We start from the raw sequence: 22,093 nt of genomic DNA, 5'->3' as shown, positions 1-22,093 counted from the left end.
TCATCTCCCCCCCTCCCCTCCAGTAAGAATTTTATATTTATACATATATATAAAATTTATTATTTAAGGAACAATAGAATTTAAATCACATGCTCTAATACCAGACTTTATTGACTTAGCATTAGACTCTGAAGTTATTAGAAATATCTAGAAAGTATTCAAGGCCTTTCTATGGATCACATGGGAAAAGTAAAGAATTTTATGCTTGAAATATTCTATTTGAGAGCATACAACATGAGGCAGGAACTTCTAATGAAGTTTAGCTAGGAAGATTACACACCTAACCAAAGTTATACGTGAATGAACCTCTTATGTAATGAGGAGACTGTCTGCAAGTGGAAATCAATTAAAATAACTTAGTTGGAAGAAATGTTCAGAGACTAGATTAATCAGCAAGTAATTTTTTTTCCAATCCAGTATTTTTGTCACAATAATCCTCTGTCCAGTGTAAAATAATCAACAGATTCTTTAGAATTAGTATAACTGTATAACAGTGTTCAAGTTTTCAAAGGATAAAGATGGAATAGAGTTATATAAAATGAAATTATGATGGTTGTTATTGTTACAGTGATTAAGGATATCTAAGACAGTACATCAGTGTAAATTGTTTATGATGATTAAAATCATTCTTTAAACAAGCACCCCTTTCAAAGATATGTTTCACATACAACATATACATATTATTTATATTACATATATGTGCACACATATATTCACAAACACACATATATGCATACACATATGCACATACATGGTTATAACCTCTGTAACAGCTAGACAGCAGTAGATCTGTTTTTACTAGGGATTTCCTACAATGTTGATATCCCGCTGATAAGTATTGAAGTAACAGATGTTTTGAAGTGATAATTCAAAAAGATGATTAGCGCTTGAGGCAAAAATCAGAAAAGCAGTGTAGTATAGTAAGTAGTAAGCACATTGGATTAAGAGTCAAAACACTTGGATTTTAACTCAGATTTTCCTAGAGAACAAGCTATGTGATTTTAGGCAATCCCTTAAGGTCTCTTAGACTATTTTATTACTTCTTCAGTGAAGAAATAATACGTGCACAGTCAACTCCATTCTATTGGAGTGAAAGTCAAATAGATGTATTTTCTGGGTACGTTAATTTAGTCAACAAATGTTTATTGAGAGTTTTCTATGTGCTAGGAAGGCACTTTTCTAGATAACAGTTAATACACTGGTTAACAAAAGTGCAGTTGTTCCTGTTCTTCTGCAGCATATCTCATAGTCTTAGGTAGCACATATTTTAGGTAAATAGGTTAGAAACATAGACAGATAAACAGGTAGGTAGGTAGATAGAATTATACATAGTTGTGTATAAGCATATATGCATGAATTACACTAGTTAATGTCAGATCATTATAAATGCTCTGAAAGAAGAGATGGCATTTGACTTGTGACCTAGAAGGTGAGAAAAATTCAAGGATGAACAGATCCAGGCAAAGACATTTCAAGGAGAGGGAAGAAGAAAGCAAAGATCTAAAGCATAAAAGAAAGAATAAAGCAAAGATCTAAAGCATAAAAGAAAGAATAAAGCAAAGATGAGAATAAATGCTCTTTGTTTAAGAAAGTCCATGCATCTGGAACTTGGTGATGCTGATGATCATGGTATAAGATGGCACTCTAGAGGTAAGAGGGTCCACACTTAAAGAGCTCTTTATAGAAGCAGGTGACCTTTGTTCTAATGTAATAAGAAGCTTTGGGATAATGAAGTGAAATAATGTTACTTGTGGTTTAAGAAGACAACTGATACTTTGTAAAGAGTGGATTGTAAGAGTGACTAATTTTTTTTTTTTAAATGGAAGAGGGAATCAATAGTGAAGAATTGTAGGTGGTATTTTGTTAGGGATTCCTATTACAACAATTTGTTTAATATGGCACTGCCCATATTTTCAATGGAAATGCTGTCTACAAAACCAATACAATATTGTAAAGTTAAAAAAAAAAAAAATAAATAAAACCAAATGAAAGATTTTAAGACCAGATGGTGCACAAAACCATTAGCTATGCAGAACTCTAAAGGAACTAGACCTTCAGAAAAAATATACACATTGCAAGGAGGTGTACTGTAGCATTTATCGCCTTGTAGACAATACTATGGCACCCACTCCAGTACTCTTGCCTGGAAAATCCCATGGACAGAGGAGCCTGGTAGGCTGCACTCCATGGGAAAAAAAAAAGAAATGCTGTCTACTAAGGAACTCAGAATAATAGGAACTCAGAATAATATTCACTGGACCCAGTTCTGTGTGCTTGTAACTTATGAAGGAGGTTTATTGCCTCCTTCAAGCTACTTTGCTGCTATTAATCCACAGAGGCAGTCACTATATGGGGTCTGAATTGGCTAGCATTAGTCATTATAATAAAGTATTTCTTAAAACCCCACTTTGAAATGGTCCTGTTTAGAAATTGAAAATATTTTGAGCTCACTACATAACCATCAATTTATATTCCTGCTGTCTATGGGGTCGCGCAGGTTCGGACACGACTGAAGCGACTTAGCAGCAGCAGCAGCAGCATTGGACAATGTTTCAGCTCCCTGCCAATCTGCCTGGAGCAGCGTTTTTACTCCTTGTCCTTCGTTTCCATTCCCTTAACTCTTTACCATTTTCCCCTACCTGCTACTGTAGAGCCACTTAAAGTTGGTGATGCAACTGCTAAATCTGGATATGGAGTAGAAAATCCCATTTTGAAATGTCTAGCCAATACCTGGTCCTTTTGTGTTTTCAGATTTCCCGAACTCAGATGATATAAGCATCTCCCAGGGAATAAAGGTAAAGCATATTACAGCAGACATTCATCTCTCCTCCACTGAGAATGTCCCTCCTTAGCTCCTCATATCATGGCATTTCTATTGGGAGAGGGCAAAGCTTTAGAAAAGGATGTGATTGCTGTATTGGAGAAATGGGTTTCTTTCAGTCTGTATAAGTCTTGATCAAAATTGCCTAATATGCAATAGCTTTGAGGCATCATACTTTCTGTTCCCATTATAGAATTTTAATTATATGAGGATAATAATCTTGGAGGGATATGCCATCCACTTAGGACTCAGTTTTAAGTTTTTCAAAATGGCAGAGTCCGTGACTATGAACAAGAAGATTCTCAACTCAGAAACACTGCAAGCACAATTTTTCAAATTCAGAACTCAAATTCAAGCTGTAAAACACCGACCATCTAAAGAATATATTTATACACACACACACACACACATATATATATTGAATAGTTCACATTCATTCTAGTATCAAGAGAGGAAATGTTAAGTATATAAAAAGGTCAAAAGTAACTGCACAAAATATAAACTGCAGTCGTTTACTAATAGTTTGGCCTTTATAACCTGAGCATAGTCTCATAGGCTACATTTTATCTTAGGAAGTGCTTGGCACAATGATCTGTACACAAAAAGGAAAAATGGAAACAGGGAGTTTTAAAACATGCTAAAACATTCCTCTGGGCATCTCATTTGGATTCATTAGACAAGCTGGCTTCATGAGCTGACTGGATCTCTTAGCCAGTAAAGGTTAAAAGGTGTTCTCTGTTCATTTTAGCAGTTCTTCTTGTGTCTTTGGTAACTGCTCTTCCTCTAAAGTTCAATTGAATTATGGACTGTCTAGATATAGTATTTCAGTGGAAATAGACTGCATTAAGCCAAAGTCTGATCATCTGCTCCACACCTTGCATTAAAAGCACCAGACAAAGCTATAGCAAATTCAAGAAGAAGAATTCTAGAGTGGAATTTCAAAAGTGAATAAGAAAAGCTATTAATTGGTAAAGTAAATGTATCAACAGCAATAACAAATACTGGAGAAGTCTAATATTTTAAATTGTTTTGGGGGTACTGTCAGTAGTTTACGATCTTTTTTTATTGAAAGTGAATATATTGTGACATAATATCTTGTCCTCTAAACTTTTGAAATTCTGGCTTTTTAATATAAATACAAAATGTATGCTTTAAGTTAGGTAAACATGGATAAAATGGTTGCCTCTGATTTCAACATCACACAGCATATAAAAGCATAAAAAAGATGATATGAATATCAGATTTCACCTTGAGATAAAGTCTAGTTACCTAAAGTTTATAAAGTTGCACAAAATTTCACAGAAGTTAATCTGATTTTTTTCCCCTTAGAGCACACTTTAGTGTTCCACCTTGAATTATTTTGACATAAAGAAACATAACCCAAGATGCCAAGTTAATTCCCCAAGGAGCCAATACCGCTTTGCCAGCAGCACTCATATCCAGTCCGGTCTCCTTGCCTGGTGGGAGACACTTATTATCTTAAAGCTGAGATCTCTTGCAATAATTAGGCTAGAGGAAGTCTAAAAGGTCTCATACAGGCATAAAAAAATCAAAAATTGGGAAAATCAAGAAGATAAGGAGTATGCTTTGAGGCATAGATTGTTTATCAAATAGTATATCAGTGCTCAAATACCTTGAGAGGAAATCCCAGCCACATTCCAGTTATAAATACTTATCTAACTGATAGCTTCAATTAAGTAAAATCTAAAACAACAACAACAACCCAATTCTGTAACACAGGAAAAAGAAGAAAATCTTAACTAAATATGTTAAGTTTATAGTAGGAATAAATAAGTAGTTTTGCTGGTGGCTCAGTGGTAAAGAACCCGCCTATAACGCAGGAGACGTGGTAGGAGCCTCAGGTTTGATTCCTAGATCAGGAAGATCCCCTCGAGTGGAAAATAGCAACCCACTTCAGTATTCTTGCCTGGAAAATTCCATGGACAGCCCATGGGGTTGCAAAAGAGTCAGACACGACTCAGTGATTAAACAACATCAGGAATAAAGTCAATTCTCTACCTACATCCCTACCTACCAATTTACTTCTCCCATCCATCTGGGTTTGTCACGTGATGAGTACACATGGGTATTCTTTCACTGCAAAGAGAGACGCAGCCTGTCTAAATGGTGGGGCAGAGAGGGCGGGAAAGATGTTACTGGAAGGACACTGCTTCTCCTTAAAAACCTGAAAACTTTCTTCAGAATGCAGTTTTGGATCTTGATTTCTTACCCCTACTCCTAGAGTGCAGGGAAAGCCAATGTGATAGTGGCTGAAATTGTACCCAGATAGGTGTAATTGGTGGGGGGGAGCATCGTTTAATTTTTTAGAAAGTTGGAGAAAATTTAGGCTTCTTTAGTTTTAGATTCACAGCCAATAAGGAGAAACCTTGAGAAAGATTTCCTCAGAAGGTGTTTGGTTTGGTCTTGATTTAAAATGAAAAGAGGGATCTTGATTAATCAAGGAACACCTTAGCCTAGCCATACTTGGAACACAGACGCCTCTCCCGTACCAGTTTCTCTAGCTGTTCTCCTCTGCCTCTCCAGCTCTCTCACTTTTCTCTATTCTTTCTCCTTATTTTCAATACCCTCTTTCAATACCCTCCTGCTCTCCTTTCTGCTCTAACCTTTCCTTTCTTATTTTGCTTTTTTTTTTTTTTTTCTGGATTTTATGTCCTCTCCTTTCTCAACCATTTTATTCTTTTGTGGTAACCATGCTTTAGGCACAAGCCTTTCAAAAACATTCTTCGGTCCCTGGTTGCAAGGAAGAAGGAGCCCTCTCTACACCTTGCCCTCAAAGAAGGCAGTATTAGATGAGAATGAACTCAACAATCACTGACAATTTTGATTTTATTCTCTGGCTACAGACTATTTCAATTCAAGTTTATTTAAAGACTTCCTTTCTTAATTTTGTACTTAAAATATGAATTTGCCAAATGTTTTTCTCTTTATGTCCCTGAATAGAGGATATTACTAGAATTCCACACACTATCCTTTTTAGTGTTTTCTTTTTTAAATTAGCCTTCCAGGATATAATTTTTCATGTTGTCCTTAATTTTTTTTCCCCCTAAGGATTGCTTTTGACCCTGAAAAGATAGTCTTTTTTAAACAGTATTACAATAATTGCAACCTCCTATCATCTGGATGAACCATGTTATATATTTGTTTCTTAATTTTTGGATCTAGGGTGTACATTTCCAAAGAGTAACGTTAAACCTTTGGATGCTGTATGTGTTTCTAAAAAACAGGTCAAGATGAAGCTGCACGTACTAGAGTTTCTTACATTAGTCTCAAGTCTTAGCTGATCACGTTTCTATATTTTATCAAGACATTCAGAACAAGATATCTCTGCCTTCTGCACAATGTTGTTATTTTTATAAAACCAGACTTTTATCATAATAAAGAAGACAGTGGGCTCCTTTCTCTTGCAAGAAAAGATTATTCCAGCTGTGATCATGAACCTACTATGAGGAAATTTTTACCCCATTTATAAGCTAATGATAATCTTTCAAGTATTGCCTCTACATAGTTTTTGCATTGAAAAGCAAATGAATCATGTAAAAAATTGATTTTTATAATGGAGAGCTACTACAATGCATGTTAAATTTAGCTTACCAGAAATCTATGGTAAAGACATAGAATTAAATAATTCTGTAGAAATGTATGTAATAGATAATTTCAATTTGTAGCATCCAAATATCATGCATGATGTTAACATTTTTTCTCTAATTCTATAGCTGATTATGTTTATAAAATATCTAAAAACCGTGTTTAATATTTAAGGTTGTATTTTTCTAAAGACAGATGAACATTCTCAAAATGTACTTAAACAAGTAAATGGCTCTGGAGATAGGGTAATAAACACTTAAAACTGAAAAGGCACTCCAAAAAATGACAAAAATTAAGTTAGTATTAAAACTTCTTCATAAATCTCAAATCCATCAGATTGAATTGCAGTATGTTCTAGAATGACACATAAAACAGAAACAGAGGAATTATTTAGGCTACTTTTAAATTTGTTTTCATGTCTAGCATAAGCTCAAAATCACCGTTTCCAGAAATCACAAATATCAGAAAATCCTTTTTAAAAAGAATAAAGCAGGCCCATTTTAAAACTTTTTCCTGAGCCCTTGAATCCTCTACTATGGTAGAGGACATTATATTCACTTCAATTAAAAAGAATATATCTTATCTATATTTAGCCTACCATTACTCTGTTCTTTACATAACTATTTTTGTTATTCTGAGGGGGTTAAATAGATAATATATTAGATTCCATGAAAATTGCTGCCTGAATTAATGTAATTGCTTCTGTATCATAAATTCACTACTATCTTGAGTCTTGAAAGAGTAGCTTTTCAACTCATTCTGAGTCTGTATTATATATTTTCCAGGTTTGTGGCTCTCCAAGATTTAGGTATACATATGAGGAGTAGGTGAAATGCTTCCTACTTACATGATATTTGATTAAAGAATTAACATACACATTTATTAAAGTTATTATACATAATTAAATTTAAATGAGCAGTCATGGGTGTGTTATCTGTACTCCAAATAACAATACGACCACATAGCTGATTATTAAAGAAGGTGTGTGTGTGTGTGTGTATGTGTGTGTGTAAAATTGTTTAACAAACTTAAAACTATGCACAGAACTTAAAAGAGGATACGCATATTCACATGTTAAAGTATTAAATGCAATTTCCTAAACTAGAATGAAGATAAGATTTTCTAGATATATTATAAAATTCTAAAGATTTTCTATGGATTGATATGGAGAAGGAAGATGAATAAGTAAAGAAATCAGATGCATGCCCATTTGTAAAAGTTATTATCACTATTCTGACTTTCTTTTTGTCTGTTCCTCCCCTACCTGCAGTCTTTGCAATTTATTTCAAATTTTATAAACTAAGAACAATTTTCCTGAAACCACTCTAGACGTTTAGATATACACAGATTTTATATTAATACAGCACACAGACATTTATGCACTCTATTTTGTGACTGATACATTTTATTCCTTAATACTTTTTCAAAGAACTTCGTAAGGGGAAACCAAGTGGAATACAACAAACCTGGAGGAATTTGTATAGCATGTCCTAGAACGAATGCTTGAGATTGATAGGAAAGGACATCTGGTAAGACCTTTGACATATTTCTGAATTGCGCCTTTGACAAAGGAGTTTCCGTTAAACCTCTGAGACATTAATGGCATTTGGCGGCCTCAAAGCAGACCTACGATCCATACCCCTGTGATCACACTACCTAAAGTATTAAAACGAAGATTCTAAATCCATGATACCATTCTGTTTTAAAATCACAAATTGAATTCTTAAGCTTCTTATTCTTTGCATATCTTTGCTGTCTAGATGGAGAAGAGATGAATTTCTTAAAACTGCCATTTCATAGTAACTTAAATATTGCTATTCAATAGTTTCAACAAATGCTCTGGAGAAAGTACAGCATAAGTTATAGTTGGGAGTCATACATTCTAACCTTTGTTTCTTATGTGACTTTGAACAATAATTCATTTCTTTGCCTCATTTGTTTTACTCTGAGATCAATATTTTGTTTTGACTTCATTATTCTTTGCTTAACTAAATAAGATAGGTTGGTTATCTTATTCAAAGGCTATTTAAATACATGTGTAATGTCTTGTACTATTTGCTTTTGTTGTTATAAATATTGTATTATTAAGCGCTATCTTCTTCCTGAGTAGAAATTCATTAGTAAACCAATTAACTGGTATACAAAGAAAAATAAATTTTTACTATAGAAAATTACAGTTTAAATGCACCGAGATAAAAAATACTACCATCTATCTCATTCACCTTTTGTCCCAGAGATGGGGTTAATCTAACACAAAATAGTGGATCCGTCTGTAATATTCCACAAGAAATGTTTACAGCAACAGATTCAGAGATATTTTAATTGAATCCAATGCAAACAAAGCAAGGTGGAATGAAATAGCAGTGCAGTCTTTGGGTTGGAAGGGAGACTATTACCTGCCTTTCTCCCTTGTAAAATCAAATCATACTTGCAAACGATTATGAATGTCAAGTAAATGTAACATTACTTTCATGACATTATGAGAAGTTTGAATTGCCTTTTATCACGTTGAGTATGTGCATGGGATGACCATGGAAAATTGAATTAACATTGGGCAATCTATTGAAAATAGGATGAGTCATTACACTACATGCTGTCTCTCTTCTTACTTTACCATGTAGAGGGAAGCAATGCTTTAATAGTAAAGCTTAGTATTGTTCTCTAAAATAAAACACAATGATGCTACTCACCTCCTAATCCCGGTCTCAGGCGATTGTCATAACCATCTAGGAGTCGGTCCAAAATCCTGGTGAAGACAGTGGTGTTGTCTTTAAGTTCATCTTGTAATGAGGGTTGTCCATAGCTGAAATATTAGAGGCAATAGCTAAATTATACATTTCGACTAAAACCTTTTTCCAAATAAAGCCTTCTGCAATTTTTTCAACTTCCTTTCTATTGAGTCTTAATTTGAAAATTCCTTCTGGTAAAGTAAAAAAAAAAAAAAAAAATCATAGCTTAATTCTTAACATTTTCTTATATTTGTTCTCATAGATGATATGCTCTATATTCTAATATTTCTAACTATGGAAGGAAAATTAGAGGACCTGAGTTGTCTCTTTACCTTTATAATGCTCATTGTGTGTACAGAGTTGTAATGCATGTTTTCTCTGGGCAAGCAAGAACATTAATGCACACTACTGAAAAACCGAAATCTGGGAAACTTCTTCCCAAATTAAAAAAATGTATTTATGAGCTACCAAAATAATTAATAGCTCTGTTTTCATTTAATATGTAGCATAATCCTAAAGTTGCATCTACCAACATCCCTCCCTTCATCCGCTTCCTATGTTTCTTTTGTGGTTTTTTACATTCTTTAAGGTGTTTAAATGAGAAAAATAGATAGAACGTGTTACTTATGATAATAATTTGTTCACATCAGTGTGTAATTTCTATTTCCATTAAGGTTTATGAACCAGTAAACCAAAACTTTTTATAATTTGTCTATTCAAACCTCTAATTAATTGAATTTTTGTCCTTGTTGGTCTTAGAAGTAAAATATACCTTGGAAAAGGTAAGAGCCAATATTCTTAACTTATGGTTTTACTAAGCAATAATGCAGGATTACTGTTTTAAGAAAGCACAGCTATTTGTGAGCAGAGTTTGAACTAGAATCCAGTTTTCTTTAACTTTTAGTCTAAAACATTATTTTCATTCTTCTATATCAGAGTAATTATTTCGGTTTAATTCTTTCTATGTGAATGTCTAGTTTTTAATCCCTTATCATTACTAGTCTTTGAATTTTGATCATGTAATAATCACAGTTCAAATATGCTATATTTATTGTATCAATCACATTATTATCTATGATCCTTAAGTCATATTTTATGTAATGATTAAGATGACACTTCCAAAATACTTTGGGAGAAGAGTCTTCTATTTTAGGATAGATCACACTTACGGATACGTTTCATTGATAGCTCTGACCTTGAGAAAAAATGAATATAGAGTATAAACTAAAAAACTGACATAAAAATATCACTCTCATACTTTCTACGTAATATGCTTTTGGTTTCTTACTTGTGTGTTTATATTACTGATCAATCTAAGAAAAATAGTAACAGTTGAAACCAAAATTCACTTATTTGACAAAAGCAAGAAATATAATCAAGTATCAATTAAAAAACAAACACTGTTGTTTAGGTAATTAATGTTATATTGGTAAAATGCAAAACTTTTCTGATAAAATTTTAATTAGCTATTATAATTAAAATCTATTCATGAATATGAAATATATTAAATGTGCCTCTTTGAACAGTTTTACAGTATCACAAATTCAACATTAATACCATGTAAATTGAGGGTTTACTCTCTTTTTGCAAAGTTAAAGATCTTCCTGGTTTCTGAAATCAAATTTTCAACAAGCTCTGTGTCTTCTAGGATGTTTCATAGCAGATGACAGCAGTAAAGCAAAAATAGTTTTCTGAAGGCAATTATTTTTAAAAACTCATTGTCACAAAACCTACTGCCATGCATGCATCTTTCAAGGATACTAGAAGGTCATCTTGATAAAGGTAGAGAAGAAATGCTAGCACACTTTGAGTTGTGAATAGGGCCTGATCAAGTATTCTAAGGAATAAGCACTAAAATAAGAAGGGGGAAATGATGAGGTGAAGTGACATGACAGAGCATATTAGATTATTGCTAATATGATTCCCCTAAAATGGAGTGGTCTATTACCTTTACCTGCATTTCCTTTGTTTTTATAGCGTATCTCAAATTCAGGAAAGGCTTTTCTCCCCCTGGTTTGATTTTATAAATGTTGTTCTCACCAGTTGTTTGCATTAGAATACAAATGCCAAAAGAGTCTTTTCCCTCCCTCCCAGCAAACCATTTCATGATAATCATTCTTTTATGAGATTTTCTTAATCAGGTTATACTTCATCTTTAATTCTCATTTACTATGTAATTGTCAGAGAATAAGCCTAAGATAAAGATCAAGATTATTTATTTGCTATTAAACACTCATGCCAATGTAATGTCTCCTAAACTGAATATATAATTTATAATTTGTAGAGAAATGTCAGATACAGTACTTGATTTTGATTCCGTATGAGCCACTATATAATAAAAAACTGTGCACTAACTCCATCTACAGGTCATCACAATAGTAACACTTCATATAATTTTTCAAAAGCAGTGAGGAACCTTTTACTCCTCAGATTAAGAGTATCTGACAATAATACATTTCCTATTCATCTGGCAGTCATTATTCACCATGCACAATAACAAACATTAAAAATGGACAACTCAATTGAAAAAAATCCTCCTAAGTCCTTATATTTCCAGACTATTCCATCTCTCTGCCTTAACTTGTAAGGATTCACTTTTCATTACATTATGGAGAATCTTGGATTTTTATAGTATGGCTAAGACTTTGGCCACAGGAATAGATTACACTAGAAATATAAAAGCAGATAAAGGAGAATCTGAAATACTTGGTCATTTATATCTTTGCTATTATAATGTATCTATATGCTCGATGGGATCATTAGCTAATATTTTGAATATAGTTAATCATATTATTACATTTTTCTCATAACTTGTATCCACAGTAAACTTAAATAGAGAAGTTCAGTTTTATCTTCTGTTCTTAAATGTGTCTAGTATACTCTACTTCTATTAGTTATACAAGTAATAGATTCAAAACAAAATGCACATGCATTTATAAAGAATTATAACATTCAAATTAAAAATATTATTCTAAAGTTTCTCCTTGCACATAGTCAGAAGTTACTCTATGATCTTGGCAACTAGTTAGAAATTTTCTTGGAAAACCAACTTACATAGTATGCAGATATTAATTGGGGTAACTTTTTTTATCAATTAGGAAACTGCATGTTTTGTTCAGTTACAACTGAGCAGTGAAAAGTTCAATTTAAGAATTAAATGGTGAATTAACACATTCCTTAACAAAAGCGTGTTAAGTGTATTCTGACTAACATGCAAATAAGATGATTATTTTTTCATACTGTTCCACTTTATTAGCTGGAATTTTATTGCAGTTAAGTTTTTTTAATTCCCTTAGTCATGAATTTATCCAAGGTTAATTTTCTTCACTCTGAAAGAATAAATGAAAAGTTACAGAAATTCTCATGCAGATTTAAAATAAAGGGTCCCCACCTTCTTCCAGTCAATGTGCTCAGAAAGAGGGTCCAGGCCCAAAGGTAGTCAGAGAGACCCGGACTTTTCTTCATTGCCGGCTTGTGCAGCTGAAAAGTAGAACAAGTAGAGATCAATGTCTCTTGCAAGAAACATCAGGTTATAACCACTAGGGCTGACTGAGGCAGTTCAGATAAATGCTTTGAAGTCAGGAAATGACCTCACTGGGATATGACACCTCATTGGAAGCAATGGAAACCTGGACCATCCATTCTCCACTTTCCCTTCCATTTCTCCATTCAGAAATATAAGTGTCTTAATTTCTCCTGTAAAAGAATACAAGTTGAAATGCTCTCAGGTGATAATATTGCTCAACATAAAATTGGGTTGTTTTTTTCTATAGGCTTTATATTTCCAGTATAGTTTGAATTACTTTCCTCGTGTTTATCATCTGATAAATTTGACCTTTCTGATTTGAGTTCCCACAACTGCACTGTGCATTAAAAATCTTCAGCTGGTGTCTGCAACAGAGAGAGCATGTCTGGGGGCTGTGATGGGGTAGGTTAGTATGCTTTGATGACTGAATTCATCTTGAGGTTCTGGATACACCTTGATTTCAGAAGCAACTGCTATTTATCTTAAAAAAAAAAAAATCATGAGATACACTGTTGAATCCTGAAGTCGTGCTTGTAATTCTCTGCCTGTGATTGCCTTGTTAAATATGCTCACTAATGCTTCTGTGGGGCTAAAGGACACACTTTATAGTCAGTCCATGTGCTGGTCTCTCACACACAAACCACACTCACATAAATGCACACAAACATGCCTACACATATCTTTTAAGCCCTCTTGGATTCTGCCGGGTTGCTGCTAGAAAATGTTTCATCTCAAACAGATGGAAACTGGAGTGCTTTGCTTTGCATGAATAAGGGAATCTTTTTTTCCCTCTTAGGTAAAGTGCAATCAATCACCGTCTGATTGCTGAATTTAGACTTGGTAGTGGGATGCTGGAAGAATGGAGGAGTCTGGAAAGCTTAGAGAATTTTTAAAATTATAATCTATTTGTGCAGTTAGTTTTTAAAAATAAGTGCACTACCTGGAGAAGGAGAAGATATGGTAAGACTTTACTTGAATGTGCTATAATTGATTCCAGTTATGAAAATGTTCAAGGTAAAATTTGTTAGCACTTCCCTGAATCCCTCAGGAGGGTCCGTGATTAATGGATTGCAAGTCTTTTAAAGCATATTTTTTATGAGACACTCTATAGTTTAATGGGGTATGCCTTTAAATACATCTACACAAATGCTTTCCGCACTCTCTGGGATCATTTATATTAGTAAAAATAATTCCAAATGGCAATGTAAGCAATGAAACATAAGTAAGGTGCTTAAAGTGGACAGTCTAGATCTAGAGATAAGAACTGTGAGATTCATAGTTTTTCCCTAAACTAGTGACTGCTTTTAACATAGAAGAGCTGAATAGGACAAGGAATATTGGATAAATATCCTCATGTTAAAATATTGCATCAAAATTGCATAATTATATTAATCTTTTATTAATCTTCAACATGTTATGAAGGAAAAACAACTTCCCCTACCCTATTAATATTTGTTGATCTTTATTAAAAAAAGTAATTCCCGAAGGAATAAATGAAACAAAACAAAAACCCCAAAGCAAGATACCATTGCTTTCTGTCCTCTTCTGACATTTTAAAAAGAGGAAAACAAACCTATCATGGCACTTGAGTTGTTGAGTAAGAAAGTTTCTTGCAAATACAAACATAATAGTTTAAAAGAAACGCTAAGCTGTCTCCTAACCCTTTTCCACCTTCAACCTCCTCTCATCAAACACACTCCAAACACCCATATCCCATGCCACCCACATCAAATGAGAACTTGAGTTTTTTCGTGTTCAGAATGGGAGAGACCCCTACACCAGAGGGCATTTCAGCAGCGTCCACCGGAAAGGAGAAAAGAGGCTTTTTTTTTTTTTTTTTTTTGCAGCCAAGAGCGTGCCTTCCCTAAGATATGCAACGTTGAGACAGGTTTTCTATACCAGCGTCTTAACTTTAGAGGATGCCCCCACAACGCCCCTCCCCACTTCACCTCAGCTCCCTTTTGCCAAAAAAAAAAAAAAAAGACCAAAACAACATGTCACCACCCACCCCGCGAAATACATTCAAATCTGCCTGCCAAAGGAAGGAAAGAAAAGAAGACGGAGAAAATAAAAATAATGACGATAATGCTCCTAGACCGCTGCGGTTTTAACCCTGAAAGAAAAACATTCGTTGTGTCTACCTGCTGTGTGATCAGGTTCTTGTCCTGTTCCCTCTTTCTCTTTTCCCTATTGCATTCTGGTCTCTCCAGCAAGGAAAAGGCACGTTCAAAGCTCTGCGTGCTGCGGTCCGAAGCCGCACTTACCTCGGGCCCCCTCTGGGCACAGGATCGCTCCAGACCCGGGAAAAGTCTGCGAGAGAAAATCGTGTAGAGCTGGAAGCCGGCGCGAGTCCGCGAGTCCGCGAGTCCCGGGCGCGCCGGCAGCGGAGGGGCGTCCTCGCTCCGCCGCTCACTCACTCGGTCTGAGCGGGCTGAGCCATCATGGACTCTGCGTGCTCCTTTGCTGAAGATTTCACACCCGAATATGCTTCCCTATATTCCAATCTGCAGCTATACAACAAAAGATTTTTCTTTACCAAGACAGTAGTAATACGTCCCAGGGCAAACCGGATGTGAAATAGGCGGTGACTTCATGCCAGAGAGATTTTATTTTAGAAAGGAAGGTGGTACCAGCCTCTGGATCTGGAGACCAATCCGCCCATTTTTTATTTGCAGCACAATTTAACTTGCACCGCTCTGGCCCTAATCCCCTTCTCTGAGCTGCAGGCTCAAATCCTTCTACAATCTGCTGCAAGCTTTCCCTTTTTGGGGGGGAGTAGAGACGGGGGAGGGAAGAGTAGAAAGGGTTAGAGGCACAGGGACTATCCTCAGAATCTCTTCACACTTGCAATGTACGAACCCTCTATTTTAAGGTTTGCCTATTAAAAATACAACCGATCAGTATAACTATTCCACCTTTGATCAAATATTTAACCACTGCATGCATATGAATGGATGCAAGCTATGAGACAGGGAGGTGGAGGGTTCCACATGTGGAAAGCGCACTCTCTTCTCGCCTGTCTCGCTCACACGCACTCCCACACGTCTGGGTCCTTGTGTCTTGCAGAGTCACGAATGATGAGGGCTAGGAGGGAAGAGCTCTGGCCGGTGGGGAATTGGCCACCCGCGTGAGAGAGTCTTTCGCACTTTCACAGGTTATCAGCGCTTTCCACCTCTCCTCAGTCTGCAGGTTAGAGGACAGCAAGAACGCGCTCTGGAACCGGGTTTTTTAATCTTTGGAGGAAACTGTTTGTTTATGTCATGATTGAGAAAAGATAACCTCCTTTAAATATGAATTATGCTGTCTTCCTAGGACCAGGAGTATTTAACTTTAAATAATTCGCCCAGATCATTTCTAGGCAAGCGTCGTATCTCTATTTCCGGATTCATTCCCTTGCCTTGTAACTCCATCATTCTCTGGATTAGAAAAATGAGAGAGAGGGGACGAGAGAAGATGAACAGAAAGATTTTTAGAAGTCAGGTCAAACAAAGCCTGCTTCTAGTTTTGTTTTGGTTTTTTTTTTTTTTCTTTTCTCTTTCCTCTTCTATTACCCTCCCTGGTGGCTCTCCACCCACGAATAATTATACACTGAGGGAAGGAGGGTATGTTTGAACATCAGTCTAACTACATTTCCAGGGAACCAGGGACTACTTGTAGTTCTCTCCTCGGATTTTGTGAATGGGAGTTTGTAGCAGAGAGGAGGTGGGTGCTGTGTTTCTGGAAGCATTTACTGAAATGACCTGATGCTGTGGGAATTGTCCCTTCAGCACTTTCTTTCCCCTGGACTAGGTAGCAGCAGGTGCTGAAAAGAAAAGATGGGACTCCTCTATGCAGTTCTTCTGGTGAACAAGGCGTGAACTTTGGTGAGCTTCCTAGCCATTTTCCCAGGAGGATTTCTAGCAGAGGAGACATTTCTGATACGGTTGTATCTCTGGTAAGGAAAGAGAAAAATCTACATGGCCAGTTTATACCACTCGTGCATTTTTGATTCTACAAGTGTTCCTTGACTGTGCTTGCAACACAATCAGCTTATATGATTGAAACTTAAAACAAGTGATTGAAATAATAAGAAATATATAATTGAAGATCACATTCAGAGTTGGGCTTGGTTTCTTCTGAATTTTGAAGGAGAAGTGTTACTGGGAAGTTATTTTAGAAATGAATCTTCAAGGAAGGGAGACTTCAAGATTATTTCATAATACCTTTGTTTCTGGGCAGTAATTGCTTACTCTGTTCAGACACAACAAATGTAATGTATTCTTAACAATAGCCGCTGAAGGAGCATCAAGAGTTTCCCTGTGTGACATTACCCTTTATTTTATTTATCCATTAATTTATTTATTAAGCAGTTCTGAGAATAAACTTCACATTTGTAAGGTTTCAAAACCCCAGGTTAACAATTAGAAAACATTATTTTCTTACCTGACAATATAAAATGCAATTTCATAGTTCTGTTTTGACTTAAGAGACTGATACTCCTAAACATGACGCAATTTAGATTTTTTTCCTGCCTTTGGCTTTATAGTCACAGCTCCTTTTATTTCTCTTTACAAATTGAGAATGAGTTTATGACTAATGACATACAACCAAATCACTCTGCTGATTGTTTTTTTGAGCATAAACACTGAACTTTATCATTTGAGCAATGATCTCTGAAAACAATGCCAATCACATCTTACTTGAGACTAAAAGTGTTATGTGACTCTCCAGCAAGCTACAACTGCACATTTCCATAACTTTCAAAACAAATGAATATTTATGAATAATTAACGAATTTATCTGAAAACTATGGTAAAAATATGAAAATGGAAATACCCACATGATGATTCTCTATTTAAGATACAGTATTTACAAGATAGGTTTTGCTAGATGATGTATATATAATTTCTTTTGGGACATGTATGTTTTTAATGAATAAATTGTGGATGTTTAAAATATTGATAGTTTGACTATTCCAAAAAAAGCATTGGAATTCTAAATTATGAGTGTGGTTATTATTTTCCATCTAAGGTGTCATTAACAGGTGCACATAAAACCAGGGAATAAACCATAAGAAATTAATGGCAAAGCAGTCATTTATTTTATATGGTCTGGTTACATTGACTCTTTTAGATAGGTGTTGACATTTTTGTTTTTTTTTTCTTTTACCTGGTTGTGGGGGGGGGGGAACCCTTTAAAGTGATTGTGCCTCTGATTGAATTAAGTTCCTGAAATCACAATAACCATGATGTTTAATATTCTTAAAATGTTTAATTATTGCCAAATAATGTGCTAATCAATGTGCATAAATCATTCCATTTATTCTCAGATCTGTGAGAGATAGTCTTATATCCCTCTTTTACAAATCATTCAATAAATTATGGATTAGAGAGAGCTAGAGATTTGCCCAAGGTCACACAGCTAGTGAATGTTTGTGTTAGAATGCAAACTCAGATCTTCTAACTTCAAAGCTTATCCTCTTAACTACATCTCTACATGACTTTATTTCCTTAAGATGTGGTTGTGAGTTCATGTTTAGATCTGTTTTATTCTTATGTCTATGTTTGACTATCTTCAGAGCAGTCACATAAAACCTACCTCTGAGTATTTAAAAAAGGTGTTTATTCGTGATGAGCTTCTTTCTTTTGATGATATAATGCATCCAATTGCACCATGGTGTCAGGCTCACTTTAGTATTTGGAAGTTTTCTGCTATTTTCCTTCTATCTCATGAGGCTAGTGGTGAAATCCCTTTGAAACAGTCACTAGTTCTGGGCAGAAGGGACTTGAGGTCAAACCTAGGACCAGAGATCCTGGGGAGGCCTAATAGCTCTATTTCCAGTGTTGCAGTATGGTACATTTTGCTTTTTCTGTCAATTTTAAATGGCAGGAAGCCCTGACCTAATTGAAGAAGTATACTGATTCTTTTCAACAGAAATGTTTTCACTTTATCCAACTAAATGTGAAACAAATGAGAAAAGTAATATCGAGCATGTTCTCATTAATTCAGGGTGGCTTTTCATCATTTACAAAATAATTTTGGGTGAGGGAGAAGAGTTAAGTAAAATGATAAAATATCAAATAAGCTTCAGCTGAGATCTTGGGTAAAGTGTTAGTCATGTCCAACTCTTTGCAATCCCATGGACGGGTAGCCCATCAGGCTCCTCTGTTCATGGAATTCTCCAGGCAAGAATACTAGAGTGGGTTGCCATTCCCTTTTCCAGAGTATCTTCCTGACGCAGGGATCAAACCCAGGTCTCCTGCATTGCAGGCAGATTCTTTACCATCTGAGCCACCAAGGAAGCCCAGAGGGTAAAGTGCTCTTTTAAAATGTATTTGAATGGCTCAAATATATACATTGGAAATATATTTTAATGTTAATATTTTAATGGTCATCTGTCTGTAATAAGAAATATACAGGTGGCAGTTAAATAGGATTTCATCCTCATTTATATATATCCACATATATATAATTTATAATATTTGGATATTTATATGGAATCATTTCACTCATTAAACCTGCTCCCCAGTTTCTAATTTGCTGTATATAATACTGACCATATTGTTAATGAACTATATACATATCCAGAGGGCTAGCCCTTCTGCTATAATTGATATTGAACTAATAGTTCAGTTCAGAAAAAGAAAAGAACTGTGCTTTAAGGTAATAGAGTAATTCTGTACCTTAAGCTAGACATATTTGATATCATGTTAGTTAGACAATTTTTCCCAGGCCTGAAGGCTAGTTTGACATCTCAGCATTGGTAAGTACAGTAAAAAGAAAACCAAAAGTTTCTCATACTTAAGTCATAAATGTTTGACATTCTAAAGGCATGTAGAAATTGTTTGCTCCAATCACTCGGACAAATAAAAAGGATTATGTAATTTTTTCAGTGATTTTTGCAGGTTAGCATGGCGCAGGAGCCACGTGGGGCTAGTGATAAAGAACCACCTGTCATTGCAGGAGACAAAACAGACATGGGTTCAATCCCTGAGTTGGGAAGATCCCCTGGAGGAGGGCAAGGCAGCCCACTCCAGTATTCTTGCCTGGAGAATCCCACGGACAGAAGAACCTGGCAGGCTACAGTCCATGGGGTCACGAAGAGTCTGACACAACTGAAGCAACTTAGCATGCAACACAGGGCAGAATGACTGCTCATATATGGAGACAGCTCTTTAGTCACTGACACCTAATAGACTTGTGACCATTGGTATTCACTCAACTTTTCTGAACCTCATTTTCTGAAGTTTTAAAATGAGGTACTATCATCTCATTAGCTGGTTGTGGCATTATATGGGAAAACAAATGCAAAATACATAAGCCTCTTGTGTAACACCTGGTAGATATCCAGCGAATGCCAGTTTCCTTATCTTTGATCTCAACACAAATTCATTATTTATCTAACATTTTAGTCCATTATCTTCTGCATGTTCATAAAATTCACAATACTGATTAATTTATCCATGTTTTCCATAAGCTTTAACTGAACCATAAAACTGTTAGTTATCAGACAAGGACTATAACAAGCAAGCTCACCTACCACCTTAAATCCTGAGCCCATATTCTAAGGTATTCTGAGGGAAAAAAAAAAAAAAAGTTTTTTTTCCTTACACCTGCCTTAGGTGTAGAGTACTTTACATACAATCCAAATCATACATCTCTATTTGGTTGTTCTTTATATTTTCTAGGGTTAGTCCCTCAGTTGTGTCCAATTCGTTTAGACCCCATGGACAGACCCGCCAGGCTCCTCTGTCCAAGGAACTCTCTGTTGAAAACTTCTAACTTCCTGCTCCCTGCATCCATTCCCCTCCTGAGTTCTTTGATCATCTTCGCCATCATTACTCTGAACTCTTTCTCTAGCAGATTTCCTGTCTCCAGGTCACTAGTTCTTCTAGGGTTTTATCTTATCCCTTTGTCTAGAACATGTTCCTCTGCCACATCTTTTGTCTAAGTTGCTATTTGTATTTTTATGTCTGTTATATAGGTTAATTACATATCTCGACCTTGGAGAAGTGGCTCTCTGCAGGAGGCATTTTATGCATCCCAGCAGTGCACTCTCTCCTCATCACCCAAACTGTATGTGTCTGGGTGGTAGGGTAGGCAGAGTTGGTCTGTAGTCTGGTTGGTTGCCAGGCCCTACCTTGTGCGGATGCTGCTGGCTGTGGTTTAGTGGAGCCTAGTCAAGAGGTGGCTGGTTGAGAAACCCTATGGGGCCCCAGAGGGTAGTGCTGGCTCACTGCTGGGCAGACTCAGGGTCCCAAAGACTCTGGGCTGCTGCCCACCCACTGGGAGGTGAAGCCAGGTCCTGGGGTTAGTGCAAGACCACTGGCAGCAGAGCTGTTTCCTGGAGTCTGGCTGCAGATCAGGGAGCCCAGAACCCTTTTTGGATTTTTCCTTGGGTCAGAGTGGGGAAGGTGGGATGCGGATAGGGGGAGAATATTTGCTGATACAGTTGAGTAAAGGGTATGGGGGGGGGGGGTCCCAAAGCTTGGGTTGGCCTGCTAGTGGGCATGGTCAGGGCCCAGCAGGTCCCAGGTTAAGGTGTGACCTGCGTGGTAGATCCTAGTTTTTTGCTTCTGGTACCTGTCCCTGGTGGGTGGAGCTGGAGCTTGGCCCACACATGGAGCCCTCATGTGTCTAGGGGCGTGTCTGCTGATGGGCGGGGCTGTGTTTGGCCCTTTAAGTTGTTTGGCTTGAGTCCCAGCACCAGCGCATAGACTGCTCGGCAGGACCAGGTGTGGTGTTGATGCTAATGAGTCAATATGGCCATTGCCGCTTTCCCGTAATTGAATGTCCCCAGAGTGAGTGACAGCCTCCAGCCTCTCCAGGAGACTCTCCAAGACCAGCAGGTAAGTCTGGCCCAGTTCAGTTCAGTCACTCAGGTGTGTGGGACTCTTTGCGACCCCATGGACTGCAGTATGCCAGGCCTCCCTGTCCATCACCAACTCCTGGAGTTTACTCACTCATGTCCATTGAGTCGGTGATACCATCCAACCATCTTATCCTTGGTCGTCCCCTTCTCCTCCTGCCTTCAATCTTTCTCAGCATCAAGGTCTTTTCAAATGAGTCAGCTCTTCGCATGAGGTGGCCAAAGTATTGGAGTTTCAGCTTTAGCATCAGTCCTTCCAATGAACAGTCAGGACTGATTTCCTTTAGGATGGACTGGTTGGATCTCCTTGCAGTCCCAGGGACTCTCAAAAGTCTTCTCCAACACCACAGTTCAAAAGCATCAATTCTTTGGTGCTCAGGTTTTTTTATAATCCAACTCTCACATCCAGACATGACCACTGGAAAAACCATAGCCTTGACTAGACAGACCTTTGTTGGCAAAATAATGTCTCTATTTTTAATATGCTGTCTGGGTTGGTCATAACTTTCCTTCCAAGGAGTCTGGCCCAAGCACCTGTCAAATGACGGCTTTTGCCCTGGTAT

General features: G+C 36.5%; 1 protein-coding gene across 2 annotated transcripts in view; it reads right to left on the bottom strand.

Annotated features, from left to right (window-relative positions):
* Positions 1-15,167, bottom strand: part of GABRA1 (gamma-aminobutyric acid type A receptor subunit alpha1) — a 57,956-nt gene extending 42,789 nt beyond the window's left edge. Inside the window, exons 1-3 of one of the 2 annotated variants that reach the window (XM_010807577.4) lie at positions 14,824-15,167; positions 12,548-12,636; positions 9,118-9,230 (exon numbers count right to left, since the gene is read on the bottom strand). In XM_010807577.4, the coding sequence (XP_010805879.1) occupies positions 9,118-9,230; positions 12,548-12,621 (187 nt within the window). In that variant the 5' untranslated portion in view covers positions 12,622-12,636; positions 14,824-15,167. 2 annotated transcript variants of the gene reach the window in all.
* Positions 15,168-22,093: the final 6,926 nt, after the last annotated feature.

This window comes from Bos taurus, chromosome 7, assembly GCF_002263795.3.
Source record: "Bos taurus isolate L1 Dominette 01449 registration number 42190680 breed Hereford chromosome 7, ARS-UCD2.0, whole genome shotgun sequence".
NCBI lineage: Eukaryota > Metazoa > Chordata > Mammalia > Artiodactyla > Bovidae > Bos > Bos taurus.
The sequence above is the reverse complement of the archived record's forward strand: the minus strand, read 5'-3'. Positions and strand labels throughout refer to the sequence as shown.